General features: G+C 41.9%; 1 protein-coding gene across 5 annotated transcripts in view; it reads right to left on the reverse strand.

Moving 5' to 3' along the window:
• NECAB1 (N-terminal EF-hand calcium binding protein 1) overlaps positions 1-15,583 on the reverse strand; it is a 60,166-nt gene that overhangs the window by 40,126 nt on the left and 4,457 nt on the right. For all 5 annotated transcript variants that reach the window (XM_061448157.1, XM_061448156.1, XM_061448159.1 and 2 more), the window contains one exon: positions 10,417-10,525. In XM_061448157.1, the coding sequence (XP_061304141.1) occupies positions 10,417-10,525 (109 nt within the window). The remainder of the gene's footprint in view (positions 1-10,416; positions 10,526-15,583) is intronic.

The following is a 15,583-nucleotide window of genomic DNA, read 5'->3' on the forward strand; positions in this document are numbered from 1 at the left end:
GCCGAGGGGTCGACCTCGAGTCTCCCCTGGAGCTTTCTGCCAGAGGCTCCAGGTAGGAGCGTTCTCCCCAGCTGCAGTGTACAGCACATTTTTTACATCTGGTCCGGTCCGGACTGGTCCAAGGGCTACTGCGTGAACTATCTCGCGTTTAATTTGCTCAAAGGCTTGTTGCTGCTCAGGGCCCCATTTAAAATCATTCTTCTTCCGGGTCACATGATAGAGAGGGCTTACAATCGAACTGTAATTTGGGATGTGCATTCTCCAGAACCCCACTGCATCCAAGAAAGCTTGCGTTTCTTTCTTATTAGTTGGTGGAGACATTGCTGTTATCTTGTTGATCACATCTGTGGGGATCTGTCTACGTCCATCTTGCCATTTTATTCCCAAAAATTGAATCTCCTGTGCAGGTCCCTTGACCTTACTCCGTTTTATGGCAAAACCGGCTTTCAGCAGGATTTGGATTATTTTCCTCCCTTTCTCAAAGACTTCTTCTGCTGTATCACCCCACACAATAATGTCATCAATGTATTGCAGGTGTTGTGGAGCTTGCCCCTGTTCCAGTGCAGTCTGGATCAGTCCGTGGCAAATGGTAGGGCTGTGTTTCCACCCCTGGGGCAGTCGGTTCCAAGTGAACTGGACACCCCTCCAAGTAAAAGCAAACTGTGGCCTGCACTCTGCTGCCAAAGGAATTGAGAAAAATGCATTGGCAATATCAATCGTGGCATACCACTTGGCTGCCTTTGTTCATACTGAAGTTCTAGCATGTCCGGTACGGCAGCACTCAATGGTGGTGTGACTTCATTCAGGCCACGATAGTCTACTGTTAGTCTCCATTCTCCATTAGACTTTCGCACTGGCCATATGGGGCTATTGAAGGGTGAGCGGGTCCTGCTGATCACCCCCTGACTCTCCAGTCTACGGATCAGCTGATGGATGGGAATCAGGGAGTCTCGGTTGGTGCGATATTGCTGCCGGTGCACTGTTGCGGTCGCAATTGGCAGTTGTTGTTCTTCAACTTTCAGCAACCCCACAGCAGAGAGATCTTCTGAGAGACCAGGCAAGGTGGACAGCTGCTCAATTTCCTCAGTCTCCAAAGCAGCAATACCAAAAGCCCACCGGTACCCTTTTGGGTCTTTGAAGTACCCTCTCTTGAGGTAGTCTATGCCGAGAATGCATGGAGCCTCTGGACCAGTCACAATAGGGTGCTTTTGCCATTCCCTCTCAGTCAGGCTGATTTCAGCCTCCAGCACAGTCAACTCTTGGGATCCTCCTCCAAAGGCTGAGGGACTTTTTCTCTCTTGCAATTGCTTTGTCAATTCCCCCTTCTCTAGCAAGTGATCCCAGCTGCTTGGCTTCTGTACCTTCTTGTTCGTGACCATCGGCCCCATTGTCCCAGCATCGGAGTAACCAGGTGATGATGTGCTCCCCTGGTTGACGGGTAAAATCTTTTCACATATTCCGCAGATCGGTTGAGGTCCGAGGTAGAGAAGTTACCTCTTCTTCTTCTTCTTCGTCATGTGATGATGACTCCTGATCAGATTCTGGACCGGGTGGTGAATTCATTGGTTCTTCATCTCGCTTCACCCTTTTTGCCTCCTTTTTGCTTGTTCTCTTGCGTACAGGGGCAACTGATATTGGTACGAATTGGTCCTCTGGTTTGGCTGCAGTGATTATCACTGTGGTTTGAGTAGCGACTGTACTTGTTGCTGGGGGTGGTGTAGCTACTGTGCTTGGAGCTGGGGTAACCGCACTGTCTGTTGCAGTTGAAGTTTGAGCAGCTGCTGTACTTGCCACTGGGGTAGCTGCGCAGTTCATTGCAGCCAAAGTTTGAGTAGCGACTGTCACTTTGCCCTCAAATTCGCCGACATTCTTTTCCTTTTGAAGGTGCTGGATAGTGTTGAACAAGGCCCTGTAAGCGTAAGCATAGGCCAAGCCCCAGCACGTTGCCGTGATTTGTCCATCTCTGGTATGGCCAGAATGACCACACACCGCATTTAAGTGTTTTACTAATTCTTCTGGATTTTGCAGTTGTTCGGTAGTGAAATTCCAAAGTACTGGAGGGGCCCACTGACCTAGATACTTGCCCATACTATCCCACACACCCTGCCACTCATGGCTGTCCAGCCTCAGGGAAAATCTCTTGGTCCTCCTACATCGTCGTTTGACTCCAGACAAGACGCAAACCTGAATCTGCTTAACTCTTGAAATCAGTAGTGGGCAAAACACGCTCTGTATGCGTGTTAGCATGGTGATTCCCATCACCATCAGCAAACAAGTCTCAACAGCATTAAAAGGCCATTCAAAAAATTCAAAACTCTCAAATGTAAATGGTCTGGGGGGACGACTAGGAGGGTAAAAGGACGTCTCCTTCACAGGTTGAGCACCTGAGGAGGAGAAAAAAGATGTGTAATTGCTAAGCACCTCCATCATATACCTCCCAAAGTATAAAGGTGGTGACCACACTGGGAACATAAGCCAGATCAATTTCATGATCAATGATTCTATTGTATTACAAGTCATTACCATAAAGTACAATGGGATAAAAACCTTAGCCCAAGCCCCACACTTGAAAAACACTAATACAGCAAATACCGGATGGACGTAAGATACAATATACTGAAACTGTGAGATCAAGAGGAAAAACCTTGAGAGCCAATAAATCAGCATTTTGACGAGTGACTATCAATCCAGTCAGATCTGTTCTTATCTCAACCCCTTGTGCCCCACGTTGGGCGCCAAAAAGAACTGTCGTGGTTTAAACCCAGTCAGGTAACTTGTTCACTCACTCCCAGTGAGTGGTGCCGAGCTGACAACAATCGAGGTCAGTGTCCATCTCCCCCCCCCCCCCCCCCCCCCCCCCCCGGAGGAATGGGGAGGAGGATCGAGAGAGTGCAACTCCTACGGGTTGAGACAAGAACAGTCCAGCAACAAATCACCACCGCTACTATCAGCTAAAACAATGAGAAGGGAAAATAACAAGGGAAGAGAATACGATACCACCGGCCAAGAAAGCGAGTTCCACCCAGAAGCCCCTGTCCTTCCGGGTAACTCCCAGTTACCCCCCCACCCCGGGCATGACGTGCTGTGGTATGGAATACCTCCCCGGCTAGCCCGGGTCAGGCGCCCCGTCTCTGCTTCCTCACAGCTTCCCCTCCTCCCTGGCAGAGCATGAGCCTCACAGAGTCCTTGGTCAGAGTAAACATCACTTAGCAACAACCGAAAACATCGGCTTCACCAACACTGTTCTTAAGCTAGAAGTCAAAACACAGCACTGCACCAGTTAACACAAAGGAAAAACATGACTGCTACTGCTGAACCCAGGACAGATAATTACTATCCTAGACTACTGTTAAGCTACTGAGGATTTGTCATTATTATCTTTACAACCAGAGTGCTGAAGGAAGCACTGTGGTGTCATATAGCATGCATTCCATTTTAGTTTCAGTGCTCAGTGCTAATGCAGGCTAATGCTGGATGGGTTCCCACGATTGTAAGGATAATGCTAACCAACCTTTTGCTCTCAGACATCAAATAGGCATCCTTTTGGAGTTTGCTATTCAGGCACATGATCTCAGCATTCCTCTTTTGGCCTAAAGGAGGTACTAGGACTCTGCTAATGAAGATCTAGGCAGGTGGAAGGAAGGCGGAATCACTTTGGGGCCGAGTCCTAAATGCAGATAGCCTAAGTGCGCTTTGTGTCCAACATCCCCTGCCAGGCAAAGGAGCCTCAGTGTATGTTGGGAGGTTTTCAGTAGACCAGCTGTCAGGAGCCTGAGTAGTTGGATAAAACATAGGCATCTAGCGTTGTGTCAGATGTTCTAGCATTTCTCCAACCACTTTGCAGTCCCAACTGCTTTGCCTGTGTCATCCTGTCCACCTTGGGATGATGTCTCAGGTGGGAACATCTTAAATGCTTATGCCTAGGCATCAGTGCTGAAACCTATGTGAGCAAAATTACTTCTTAGGTGCCAGTGACTTCACTGACTATGAGGAAGCCTTAGATACCCTGCTGACACATATGCATGCAAGTGTAGATGTGTCTCCATAGTGCCAAGTCCCATCCCTACATGTGCAGTATGTGCAGTATGACAGGCTCTCTCCCAAATGGCCAGCATAAGCTCAGCACTGCAAGTGGCTGAGGCTGTCAGGTCCTCACCAAATTCACCTCTGGCTTGCACATAGTTAAACTTGTGCCACACACAAAGGTTTAATGGGACCTTACCTTTGGGAATTTGCCTGTGCCTCAGGACTGCCTCAGTTCTAGCATCCCTCTTACCTTCTAACTAAGGTCCTGGCCGAGAACTTTGTTTTAGCAATGAGAAAAGTGAGAAAACCAAGTCTAATTCCCTACTGACTCATCCAAGTCAGTAATCAGTGAAGCTTTTGTCACAGTATCTCTCCAACTGTGCTGCAGACTGAATCCCCTTGAGATTGTCTGCATGTCTTTTAGTTTGTAATTTTTCCATATCTTCTCATTATCTTCTGACAACTTTTCCCTAAGGATGCTGTTATTCAAAAACAATTTCCATGAAAGTTATGAGTTGGGGAAGGAAGGGAGAAGGATAAGAGTAAAAGGGAGGCTTACATTTGCAATGATTGCTAAAACCCATTCGCTAAACCATTAACTGTGTCAAGGATTCTTGCTCTGGTGAAACACAGGCTCATCAGAGCTGACATTAAAATTAAACTGGGGCAGATTTACCAAGGAAATGAGCTATAAAAGTAGTCACCCCATAAGCCACAAATTTCAAACTTTTCCTGAATACTTCTCTCCATGTATAAAAAGATCTGTGCTGCTGATAATTTCTCTCTATTTCAGGGAATAACAAATGTAAACAAAACAGCTGTATTTCTATAGAACTTCATCTCTGAAACTGAACTGTGATGTGATCCTGTCTTGCATGCAAGTTGTTTAACATTCAGTAAAGGCATGTCCAGGTAATGCAACCTACTAATTGTTTAGAGCACGCTAACCCCACAAGTTAGGGTTTTCTGGACTGGAATAATCAGAAGTTTAAATAGCTCCTTCAGCAATATTACAACCCCCAGATAGCTGCACTGAACATACACACACACACTGGATTGTGAAACCAGATGAAAGCTTATAGAAATGTTTCAGATACAAAGTAGCTAGTAGGAATAATGCACACATTATTAAAATATTTAAAAATATAAATTTACAATGAAAATATGATTTTTGCTCCTGATTAGATGGAAACATGGGAAGAAAAAGATCTTCAGATTTGGATTTTGTGTATACATTCGGATTTAGTGATTCAAAAGGGCTGAGAGTGAAAAAGCAATGGAAGTAACACTAAAAAAAGTCTATATTTTTCAAACGGAAAGTCGGCAAACCCAGTCACATTCCTATTAATCTTCCTATTTAATCTGTAAAATAATCTTGGGCTCCAATCTGCTCCTAAAAATAGCGCTTAGGAGAATATGTTAAGAAACACAATGCTTAAGGTTGCAAGATAACTCTACTCTACCTTACACTTCTTGGATATTGCTTTTGTAAAAGTCTGCAATTTCTGAAACCATAAAATGTTTCTTGTAGTTAACATCATTAGCTAACTTCTGTCTTCAGGTGGCTTTGAGCATCAGTCCCTGATAGCCTTTGGCTTGAGCTGTGTGTATTGATTTATGCTCATGCCATTATAGTACTAATTGCTACACAACCAAAATAAGTGTTTCATGTTCACTTTGACAGAGGAGTCAATAACTGGGATGCTCCAAGACAGCAGAGCATGTAGGTCTTCAGTCTCAAAATTACTTCAGACATGACCTGCAGACCATGCCCTCCATGAGCTGTGTTTTGTCACCTTCCCTCTCAGCCCCAGGAAAGACTTCTGGTGCCTTTACAGCACCTGCATTTGCTTCCTCATGTCAAATGTATGTCCAATCAGAAGGCAAAGATGAACAATTTCTCTTGCTCACAGCCGTGCCCTCATGTTGATCTAAGTCATACTGTGGGGGCTTGACTGCTGCTCAACACACTGACAGGATATATCTTGGCCTTCTGATACCTTCAAGATCTTGCCCAGATGCTTTTATTGTGCTTGTTTCTGGGCTGTCTGCAAAACCTTTAAACCATTATGAATAAGGGGTGAAGGATCATTGTACAACCCTAGGTTGAAGCTTAAGCCTTTAACACTGCTCTTGATTTCTTGCCTATAATTTTTAAAGGTCTTTAAATACAAGACACTGCTCTGCAGTAGATCCAAGTGCTAAGTGCATGCTAGGAAATGAGAACCTGGAGACCTGGCTGTATCAGCTCAGACCTAATCACTGCTGCTTCAATGCAAAGCCTTTTCTTACACTGACAGAGTGAGGGCATCTGAATGGGGCTCTCCATAACAGCTTCTTTATACTATTTAATGGTATGTGATTGAATAGGGATTGCCCAAAGGTTTCATGAAATCCTGGAAAGCACAAATACAAGTGACTTTCAGTGGAAGTCAAATGCCTAATTGGCTTTCAGCTTCAATTTGAAGTAATGACAATACTGGAAACTGCACTGAAGGAAGAATAGTTTAAAGCTGCTTCCCTAAAGCAGTTACCTTGTACTACTTAGATGTCAGGAATGCTAGTTGCATGGCCTAATGAAAGTGTTCTGTTTCCTCTTTATGTAGCTTTTGAAGCACAGTATCTCTGAATAATCAGAAGTTTTTGTTTTAGTGAAAAATATTAAAATTTAATGTATTAATTAATCTCGGTATTATCTCCCTGCCTTCATTAAAAACCAGGAGACTGGCATTCCCTGGGTCACCACAATGGCCCTTGGTCCAGCGTCCTCTTGTTTCTTTGTGGTCACTGGAGGCTTTTAAAAAAACCAGCAACTTACGTTAAGGCCTTGTGTACAGGTATGAGCTGGTCTGCCCATGAAGGAAATTTCTGTGTAACTCTATGTTTAGTTGGCCTATAAACTATATTGGCTTATGTCTCAGTGGATGGAAGACCTCACCCCAAATGTAATTGTTTACAATTTACCTTTTTGATTGCTGGTTCTTACAAATATAATTTTTATATTAAAAGACCTTCAAGAAATGGAAAAAATTGTAGCAGTATCAAAATATGGGTAAAAATAAAACCCTTCCTTTTGGCATGGACATAGTACTTCACCTAATTTGGTTGTCTGCATAGTGATAGCATCATTATTAACCAATATCGTACCCAGTATATATTAACTTATACATTTGTTTCTGGCAGTATTACAAGGAAAAATGAATGGACGTTAAAAAAAATCAGGCAATCCATTTGTATGGCATGTCTTTACTGGTACTAATTTAATATTTAGATTTCATGCAAAGGTAATGTAGATTTTATGAATTAGAAAAAAAAAATAGCCACAAAGTAGTCTACATGTAAGTACATTCATAAATTGCAAAACGTATGTCCAAATGCTGTACTGAGGAAAGATCCTTAGATAATGCAAATTTTCAGTAAAAGCAATGATCTGCCCCAAATGAATAACCTGTACTTCAGGGTCTAGACAAATTGTAAATATAAATTCATCCTGGCATAATGAACTCCTGTTCAACCTGGAAACTTCAAGTGGTGGTGACTAACTCCTACTCATCTCTTTTCCTGGTGATTATGGTCACTGAACCAAACAGTAAGGTGCAGAGATCACAGTCAGTTAGGCAGACACAACCTCAATTACTGGGAAGTTAAACCCTCTATTATTTCCCCTTCTGTAACACTGAAAATGGTAATTTTGCATTTTAGCAGTCTTCCATAGCCTTCCATAGTTTCCATATGCTTTGTAACAGGTATGTTACCTTAGATTGGCTTGGTCTTTTTCAAAGTTAATAATCTTCTAAGTCTCTCTTCCACAAGATTGACATTAGGACCCTTGTAACATGGAGTTCAAAAAGTGTTAAGCTGGTGTAAGTTTTGTATGCTTTGAATATTTTTTTGAAAGATTGCTGCAGCAGAGCTGAAAACTCAGACTGATTGAGCTTGTGGCCTATCAATATCATCTCAAGGCAACCTGTCCTTTTTTATCTTCAGTTTGAAGAACAAAGACTCATGCACACAGCAGACAGCGAGGTTTTGAATGCTGGCAGAGCTGTAAGACTTAGTGCAGGTGGAAACAACCTGTCTGCTATTGTGACAAGCTGAGTACGAAATCTTGAGATGCTCCAAGAAATGATCTAGTGGATCATCACATGTTTCCCTAGCCATCTGTCCTAAGCATTTACATGTAGCATAAATCATTGTGTAATCTCAATTCTTACAAAATATTTCAGGGATAGGGAACTACAGTCTGCATTTTGTAAATAGTGAAGCAGAGAAGATAAATGATTTGTCCAGAATTTGACAGAATCTGTATTTAAACTGGGTAAGAGAAACAAAATAGTCTGTGCAAATCTCCTACTAGAATCACAAATGAGTAGAATTCCTCGCCCTCCCCTAACAAAACCCACCCACAAACTACTTGAGATTTATAGGCACAAACCATGATTTTCATTTCATTCCCTTGGGTAATTTGCAAGTAAAACCATCACAAAATAAGTGGTTTGGGGATTGTTTGATATGTACATGATTCTCCTGATGTTTATGTTACAAAACTTCCCAAGGTTCAATGAACATTTTGCTACTTTTCTTAACCAGATGGTTGAGACATTTTACATAACCTGCCCTTTTCAGCAAATGCCAGCGAGTAAAGTTTTTGCCTCCTTATTATATCTGCTTCATGTGATTTTTCCTAGAAAGCTATATTAACAAGAAATTTATATTGTACTGATATTTGACATGCTCCATCTTGCTGCCTGCCCGATGACAGGGTTCTCAAAAGCTTTCAAAAGTACTAAGGGAAAGCCTTCAAAGACTGTTTACCTCTGTTAAAGAGGAAGATCAAGCAGTGCAGAATACTTTTCAGCCACAAAGTTAGGCACTAACCCTTTTATCAAAGACTTAATAAAAAAAAACGACTAACAAAACCAACCCAAACTCAAAAAGCTTATTATAAGTTGTGTTATTACCTGTCCTACCCTATAACCAATATTAATCAGTCAATACAAAGCACACTTTCTTCTGGCTGGAAAATGCAATTTTGTAAGTTTTTTTTTATCATCCTTCCACCTGTTCATTTCCCTGAAATACATCCTTCACAGTACTTATTATCAGTGACTTTTGTGCCCTGCTTTTTGCCAGGCTTTTCCTGGCAAACGACCTCTATCTCAAATGGCTGGTGTGCCAGTTTCATTACCTGTTCTCAGCTAATAACTGTATGTAATTACATACATATTACTGAAAAAGTCCTTGATCTGAGTCAACATTACTTAGCAACAACCAAAAACATTGGTGTGTTATCAGTATTGTTCTCAGACTAAAGTTGAAAACACAGCACTGCACCAGCTACTAAGAAGGAGAAAAAGTAGCTGTTACGACTGAACCCAGGACACTGTAGCATTCAATGAAGACACACCTATTCTTCGGGTATGCCTATCTCAAAGACAAAAAAACCTAATGTTTTTCTCACTTTTCCACATATTGTTCAGATCCAGATATTCTCTGCTAAAGAGAAAAAGGTTTAGAAATAAAAATATTTTGCAAATGAAAAAAAGATACTTTGCAAATCAAAGGAAAGGAAAAAGAAATGTAGAACATCTATTTTATTTTATTTTATTTTTTCTTAGAAATGTTACATAATCATCTAGGATATCTGCCCTTATCAGGATGCTTCCTGACAAATGCAGGCAAATGGAATCATGGTAAAATAAAACCACTTTCATGCAGATATGTGGTACACATGAGGAAGACCAAAGCTGTATGAAACAGCTCTGAAATGAGTGTTTGGGTTAAAAATTTGCATGGAGGCCCTTAATCTGCTAAACAAATTCCCATGGTGTTCTAATAAGCACTATTCTTTTTGCTAGGATTAGACAGACTGAATGCTTTGTATTTACTGAAGATCATATTTGTTTCTCAGTCTGCCACTGATTTTAAGAAACCTGAGGAAATAAAAATGTTACACTTACATATTCTGTACATGGTACCTACTTATTTAGCAATCTTCTGCTTTGAATTTATAGCACATAAGCACTTTTGATAAATTATAAAACTAGGGAAACAAGGGAAATAATAACAGCCTTCTATTCTTATCATGAGGGACATCTTCTTTACATTGCTGCTTCTCCTGTGTTGTCTGTTTATCTGGGAAACCTCTTTCTATGTCTTTGTTGCATTCTACCCCGTGTTTTCAGGACGTAAAACACATTTATTGGAACATGCAGGTATTTCTACAAGGTTTAGAAACATGTCACTTGTACAGTTTAGAGCCATATGCCACAGCCTAGCTTCCCTCATGCAGCATTCTTCTCAGACTTGTTTTCTAAAATCAGCCTGATGTCTTTTTTCCATTCTCAGGTACAGAGAGTAGTACTGTAATTTTAAGAAGGGGGCACTTACTCATTGTTGTGTGTATCAATGGTGTGAAAAAGTTCATGTAGTTCTTCTCCACTCAGAATTCCGTCAGCAAAGTAAGCTTTGAATTCATCACAGGAGAGTTTTCCATCATCTGAAACAATGAAGAAATGGAAAGTGCCTTTGTTTTGTTTATAGTTTTGCTTGTTTATTTCACACAATACAAGAGGAAACTATTTAAAACCTCTAGCTCTTCAGACTAAACCTAGAAAATTTACATATTTGATCAAGACACATGAAGAACATGATGCTAAGTGCTGTTGTGTCAGCTGTTGCATCAGAGTTCTCAATTTGCCTGGTATCTCTTCTTCTTCCTTCTTATCTTTCAGGCAAAGCTAGTTTGGTGTTGGTAAGTCTTTATTGACAAATGCATGCATATAGTCCTATCTTTGCCCAGATCCCATTCATTGTCTCCTCTCCCCATCCTCCCATATGCTTTCCTTACTCAGTCCCTGCCCATGTGCTAACATCTTCATGGAAGATCATTGACTAATGTAGTGAGTTTTAAAAGCAAGACCGATAATCAGCAAACAAAAGCCAAAACAAAAGATCCACCTTTTGCTTTTATTTAGAAGAAATTTGAATGGTTAAAAGGTAGATAAGTAATAATTTATTTAAATTGACTGAGCCTCATGAAGCATAAAGAAAATTTGAAGAGCCTAACACCTTATAACTCTGTTTTGGGTAGCACTAAATTTAAGTTCACGTCTCTTCCTCTTCCTTCAGTAATATACTGAAACCCTCACAGGGCATTCAACAACTGTAAAGGGTAAGATTAAGATGTCCTAAGCACTAGACTAATCTACAAATTATTGTGGCCTAATTTTATAGTGGTGAAGAATCTATTATACAGGCAGTATCTGAATCCTGTAACTACATGCTATACTACAGCATGCAGATTTGAAGAGTAGAGCTCAGGGGTTTCCTCACTCTTTTAATTGCTATTATTTCATCATTTCTTTGACTTGAATGTATGGTTTCATATATGTAATCTTCAAGGGGTTTGAAAATTGTACAAATTAACTGTCTGTTTCACCAAAAAATTTTGAAATGTTCAATACGGAAAGACAGATTGTAGCTGGAGATAACCATAATTATGATCAAAATAAAATGTCAAGATGTACAAGAGCTAAAACCAAGGATGGCACAATACTGCCGTGCCTACCTAATTGAGAATCTAAGTACATTTGCTGTTTAGCACTGGCTACGGAGAAGGAATATCAAACACTGAGCTTGTTGAAATGAGCTTCTTTTCATAGCTCTGCTTCCTTTGATTCATACAGATACAATTGATTGTTTAATCAAACTGCCTCTGCAGCTTTAGCCTTTGCTAGGAATTAGTGATTTGCATGGAAGTTACACACATACTGAAGAAACTAGTGATTTTTCGGCAACTTTCCTGAGATGGAACATATTATGACTTTATTCATAGAACAGTCTGGGTATGACACAAACCCTAAAACATCTGTCTATCTCTCTTATTCAGGATCATTTGCTTTACATCAATCCAATAACTAATGATTTGCCAACAGACAGGTCAGACACTTTAGCTATTTTATTTACATTTTACCATCCAAGAGCAGACATTGACTTTTGCTTCGTTGCTGTTCATTCTCAATAACATTTTGAATGTTATCAACAGTGACTGACACATCACTGAGACTGTGGCTGTCAAAACCCAAGGAGGTTTGAACCTATTTGATGACTGGAAAAAGGGAAATATAACCTCCATTTTCAAGAAGGGGAAAATGGATGACCCACGGAACTACAGACCAGTCAGTCTCACCTCTGTGCCTGGCAAAATCTTGGAGCAGATTCTTCTGGAAGGCATGCTAAGGCACATGAAAAACAACAAGGTGCTTGGTGACAGCCAGCATGGCTTCACTAAGGGGAAATCCTGCCTGACCAATTTGGTGGCCTTCTATGATGGGGCTACAGAACTGATGGACAGGGGTAGAGCAGTTGATGTCATCTACCTGGACCTGTGTAAAGCATTCGACACTGTCCCACATGATATCCTTGTCTCTAAATTGGAGAGACATCAATTTGATAGGTGAACCACTAGGTGGATAAAGACCTGGCTGGCTGGCTGCATGTGAAGAGTTGTGGTCAATGGCTCAATGTCCGGCTGGAGACCAGTAACGAGTGGTGTCCCTCAGGGATCGGTGTTGGGACCGGTCTTGTTCAACATCTTTGTCGCTGACATGGACAGTGGGATTGAGTGTGCCCTCAGTGAGTTTGCCAATGACACCAAGCTGTGTGGTTCAGTTGATACCCTTGGAGGGAAGGAATGCCATCCAGAGGGACCTTGACACCCTTGTGAGGTGGGCTGATGCCAACCTCATGAAGTTTAAACATGACTGCCACTGCTGAACCCAGGACACCATGCCAAGTGCAAAGTCCTACACCTGGGTCAGAGCAATCCCAGGCACAGCTACAGGTTGGGTAGAGAAGAGATTCAGAGCAGCCCTGCAGAGAAGGACTTGGGGGTGTTAGTCAATGAGAAAATAAACATGAGCTGGCTTCAGTGTGCACTCGCAGCCCAGAAAGCCAACCGTATCCTGGGCTGCATCCAAAGGAGCGTGACCAGTAGGTCTAAGGAGGTGATCCTGCCCCTCCACTCTGCTCTTGTGAGAACTCACTTGGAGTATTGTGTGCAGTTCTGGTGCCCTCAACATAAAAAGGACATGGAACTGTTGGAACAAGTCCAGAGGAGGGCCATGAGGATGATCAGGGGACTGGAGCACCTCCTGTATGAAGATAGGCTGAGAAAGTTGGGGCTGTTCAGCCTGGAGAAGAGAAGGCTGCACGGAGACCTCATAGCAGCCTTCCAGTATCTGAAGGGGGCCTATAGGGATGCTGGAGAGGGACTTTTCACTAGGGACTGTAGTGATAGGACAAGGGGTAACGGGTTAAAACTTAAACAGGGGAAGTTTAGATTGGATATAAGGAAGAAATTCTTTGCTGTGAGGTTGGTGAGGCACTGGAATGGGTTGCCCAGGGAAGTTGTGAATGCTCCATCCCTGGCAGTGCTCAAGACCAGGTTGGACAAGGCCTTGGGTGATATGATTTAGTGTGAGGTGTTGGAACTTGATGATCTTAAGGTCCTTTCCAACCCTAACGATTCTATGATTCTATGATTTACATACCTGAGCTCCCAAAGAAAGAAGCCACCACCACAAAAGAAACAACATTTGTACAGCTTCTTTCAAATAGTGCAGGGACTGATAAAGGAGCTTCTCAATTAAACCCAGCTGTCATAAATCACTGTAGTATTTTTAAGTAACAGCAATTCAGCAGGATTTCTTGCCTCTTTTGATCTCTTATATTGTCTTTGCAGAACCACTGTCTGCCTTTCTTGTGGAAGGCTAACCTGAAGTTCCACAGTCCCTGAATTGCTATCTCCTATAATACTCTTATTTATCAGCTTAATTCACTTTTTTTGGATGGATGCTGTCAAGCAAGTGTATAGTAAGGTTTTTTGGTGCTATTTTTTTGAGGGGTGTTTTAATCTCACAGAAAAAGCATGGCAGCTCTGAGAGAGTCCTATTAAAAGTGTATGAGAGAGCTTAATAGGGCCATGTCATGGACAGTAACATAGTATTTGTTACTGTAAGCCAATACTTGTTTTCCCATTACTCAGAAGGGTGACACTGAAAATGTATCCTAGTCATTAACAAAAGCTTAAAATCTGTGTTGACAACAGCGTAAACATGTTAGGCAAGTCTTCTCATATCCAATAACGTTTCAGAGAAGAGACTTAACTTCCCAGCCTTAAAACAGACTTCCTCCCCATTAATGTGGCACAAGCCTGTGCAGTGCTGGATTAGCAAAGTGGAAGTTCCACAGGCAACTGATGGTTGAGCAAACACAATTAAGCACATAAGAGCTGAAACAATTTCAAGTTCATGGACTTAAATTAAGAGAACTAAAGTGGCTGAACTTAGCCACTTTTTTCCCAACACTATGTTGTAAAGCATCCACATATATAGGTACGAATGCCAGCAACCAAAGTCTTGGCAGCCGATGTGGTTTCGTATGGGGCTGGTACAAGCATGTTTGCCACTGACTGTGTGAGCTGTTTCCCCTAGTTTTTATAGCAATGTGTAAGTAATAAGCTGTGGGGTAAACCCTGTGAGGCCTGCAAGTCTTCCTGACCACAAAGGTGCTGTGGATCCACCACAGCTGGGACAGAGCATGAGCTCAAATTTCAGGGCAGGGACATGAAGCTGCAGGGGCCCTTTTCTCCTTGCCATCTCAGCCCTCATCTTGGGATTCAGCTTGTACCACCACTGCCCTTGCAAGCCACTGGCAAGCTGTTTGAGGGGAATAACAAAAACACTGCCAAAAAAACTCTCACAGTGATGGATTTTGTGGTTCCTGATCTCTCTGAGGGAGCCTGCCATGGTCTCGTGGGAAGTACCAGTTGCTGCACAAGCTGGGAGTGGAATAGCAACTGGAGGTGGGCTGTGCAGGTGAGTCTGCCTCTCAGCAACACTAAACAGCTATTCAACAGGCTCAGTTATACCACCAAACCATACAGTAGCCCCTTACTGTCCAATAGTTCTTCCTTGAAAGTTATTCTGATTTTCATAATGGTGTCCATATGCCTTCAGATACCTGAGAGTACACTTTATTGAACCTGCACTATACCTGTTTTCTGAGGATTGATTGTCAGGGTTAAACCTGTTTGAGCTGTGGGTTTAACATTGTTCAATGCTTTCAGGAAAAGACAAAAGTCTGGCCGGTGCTTCTTCAACAAGTCACATCCCCTTCTTCCTGTATTTCAGTATTACAGTACTAAGTAACTGCTTTTTATTACAAGGAAACTTGTGTTTTCTTCTTGCCCTGTAAGAGCTAACTCTGGTTATCAGAGTGAAGTATAAATACTATTATGGTAACTGCAGAGCTACAGAAGCTCTTCATAGCCTCAAACATACCAGATGCCGTTGTCTGTGTGATGCAGAAACAGGCTAGTGGCTTCATTTCTCTGCTGGGGTATGTGGCACAAAACCAAAAATGCAACTTGTCCAAAATTGTGCAGCAATTCTGAGATGGAGAAGGGAGTTAAAGTCATATTCCAGACCATGACTATGTATACAGCAAAAAAACCCAGTAGTTATACTTGTAGTCCTTACAGCAAGGACCTTTC

Source organism: Pezoporus flaviventris, unplaced genomic scaffold (assembly GCF_033815535.1).
Source record: "Pezoporus flaviventris isolate CSIRO_AGI_PZ_B2104156 unplaced genomic scaffold, CSIRO_AGI_Pfla_v1 ptg000007l, whole genome shotgun sequence".
NCBI lineage: Eukaryota > Metazoa > Chordata > Aves > Psittaciformes > Psittacidae > Pezoporus > Pezoporus flaviventris.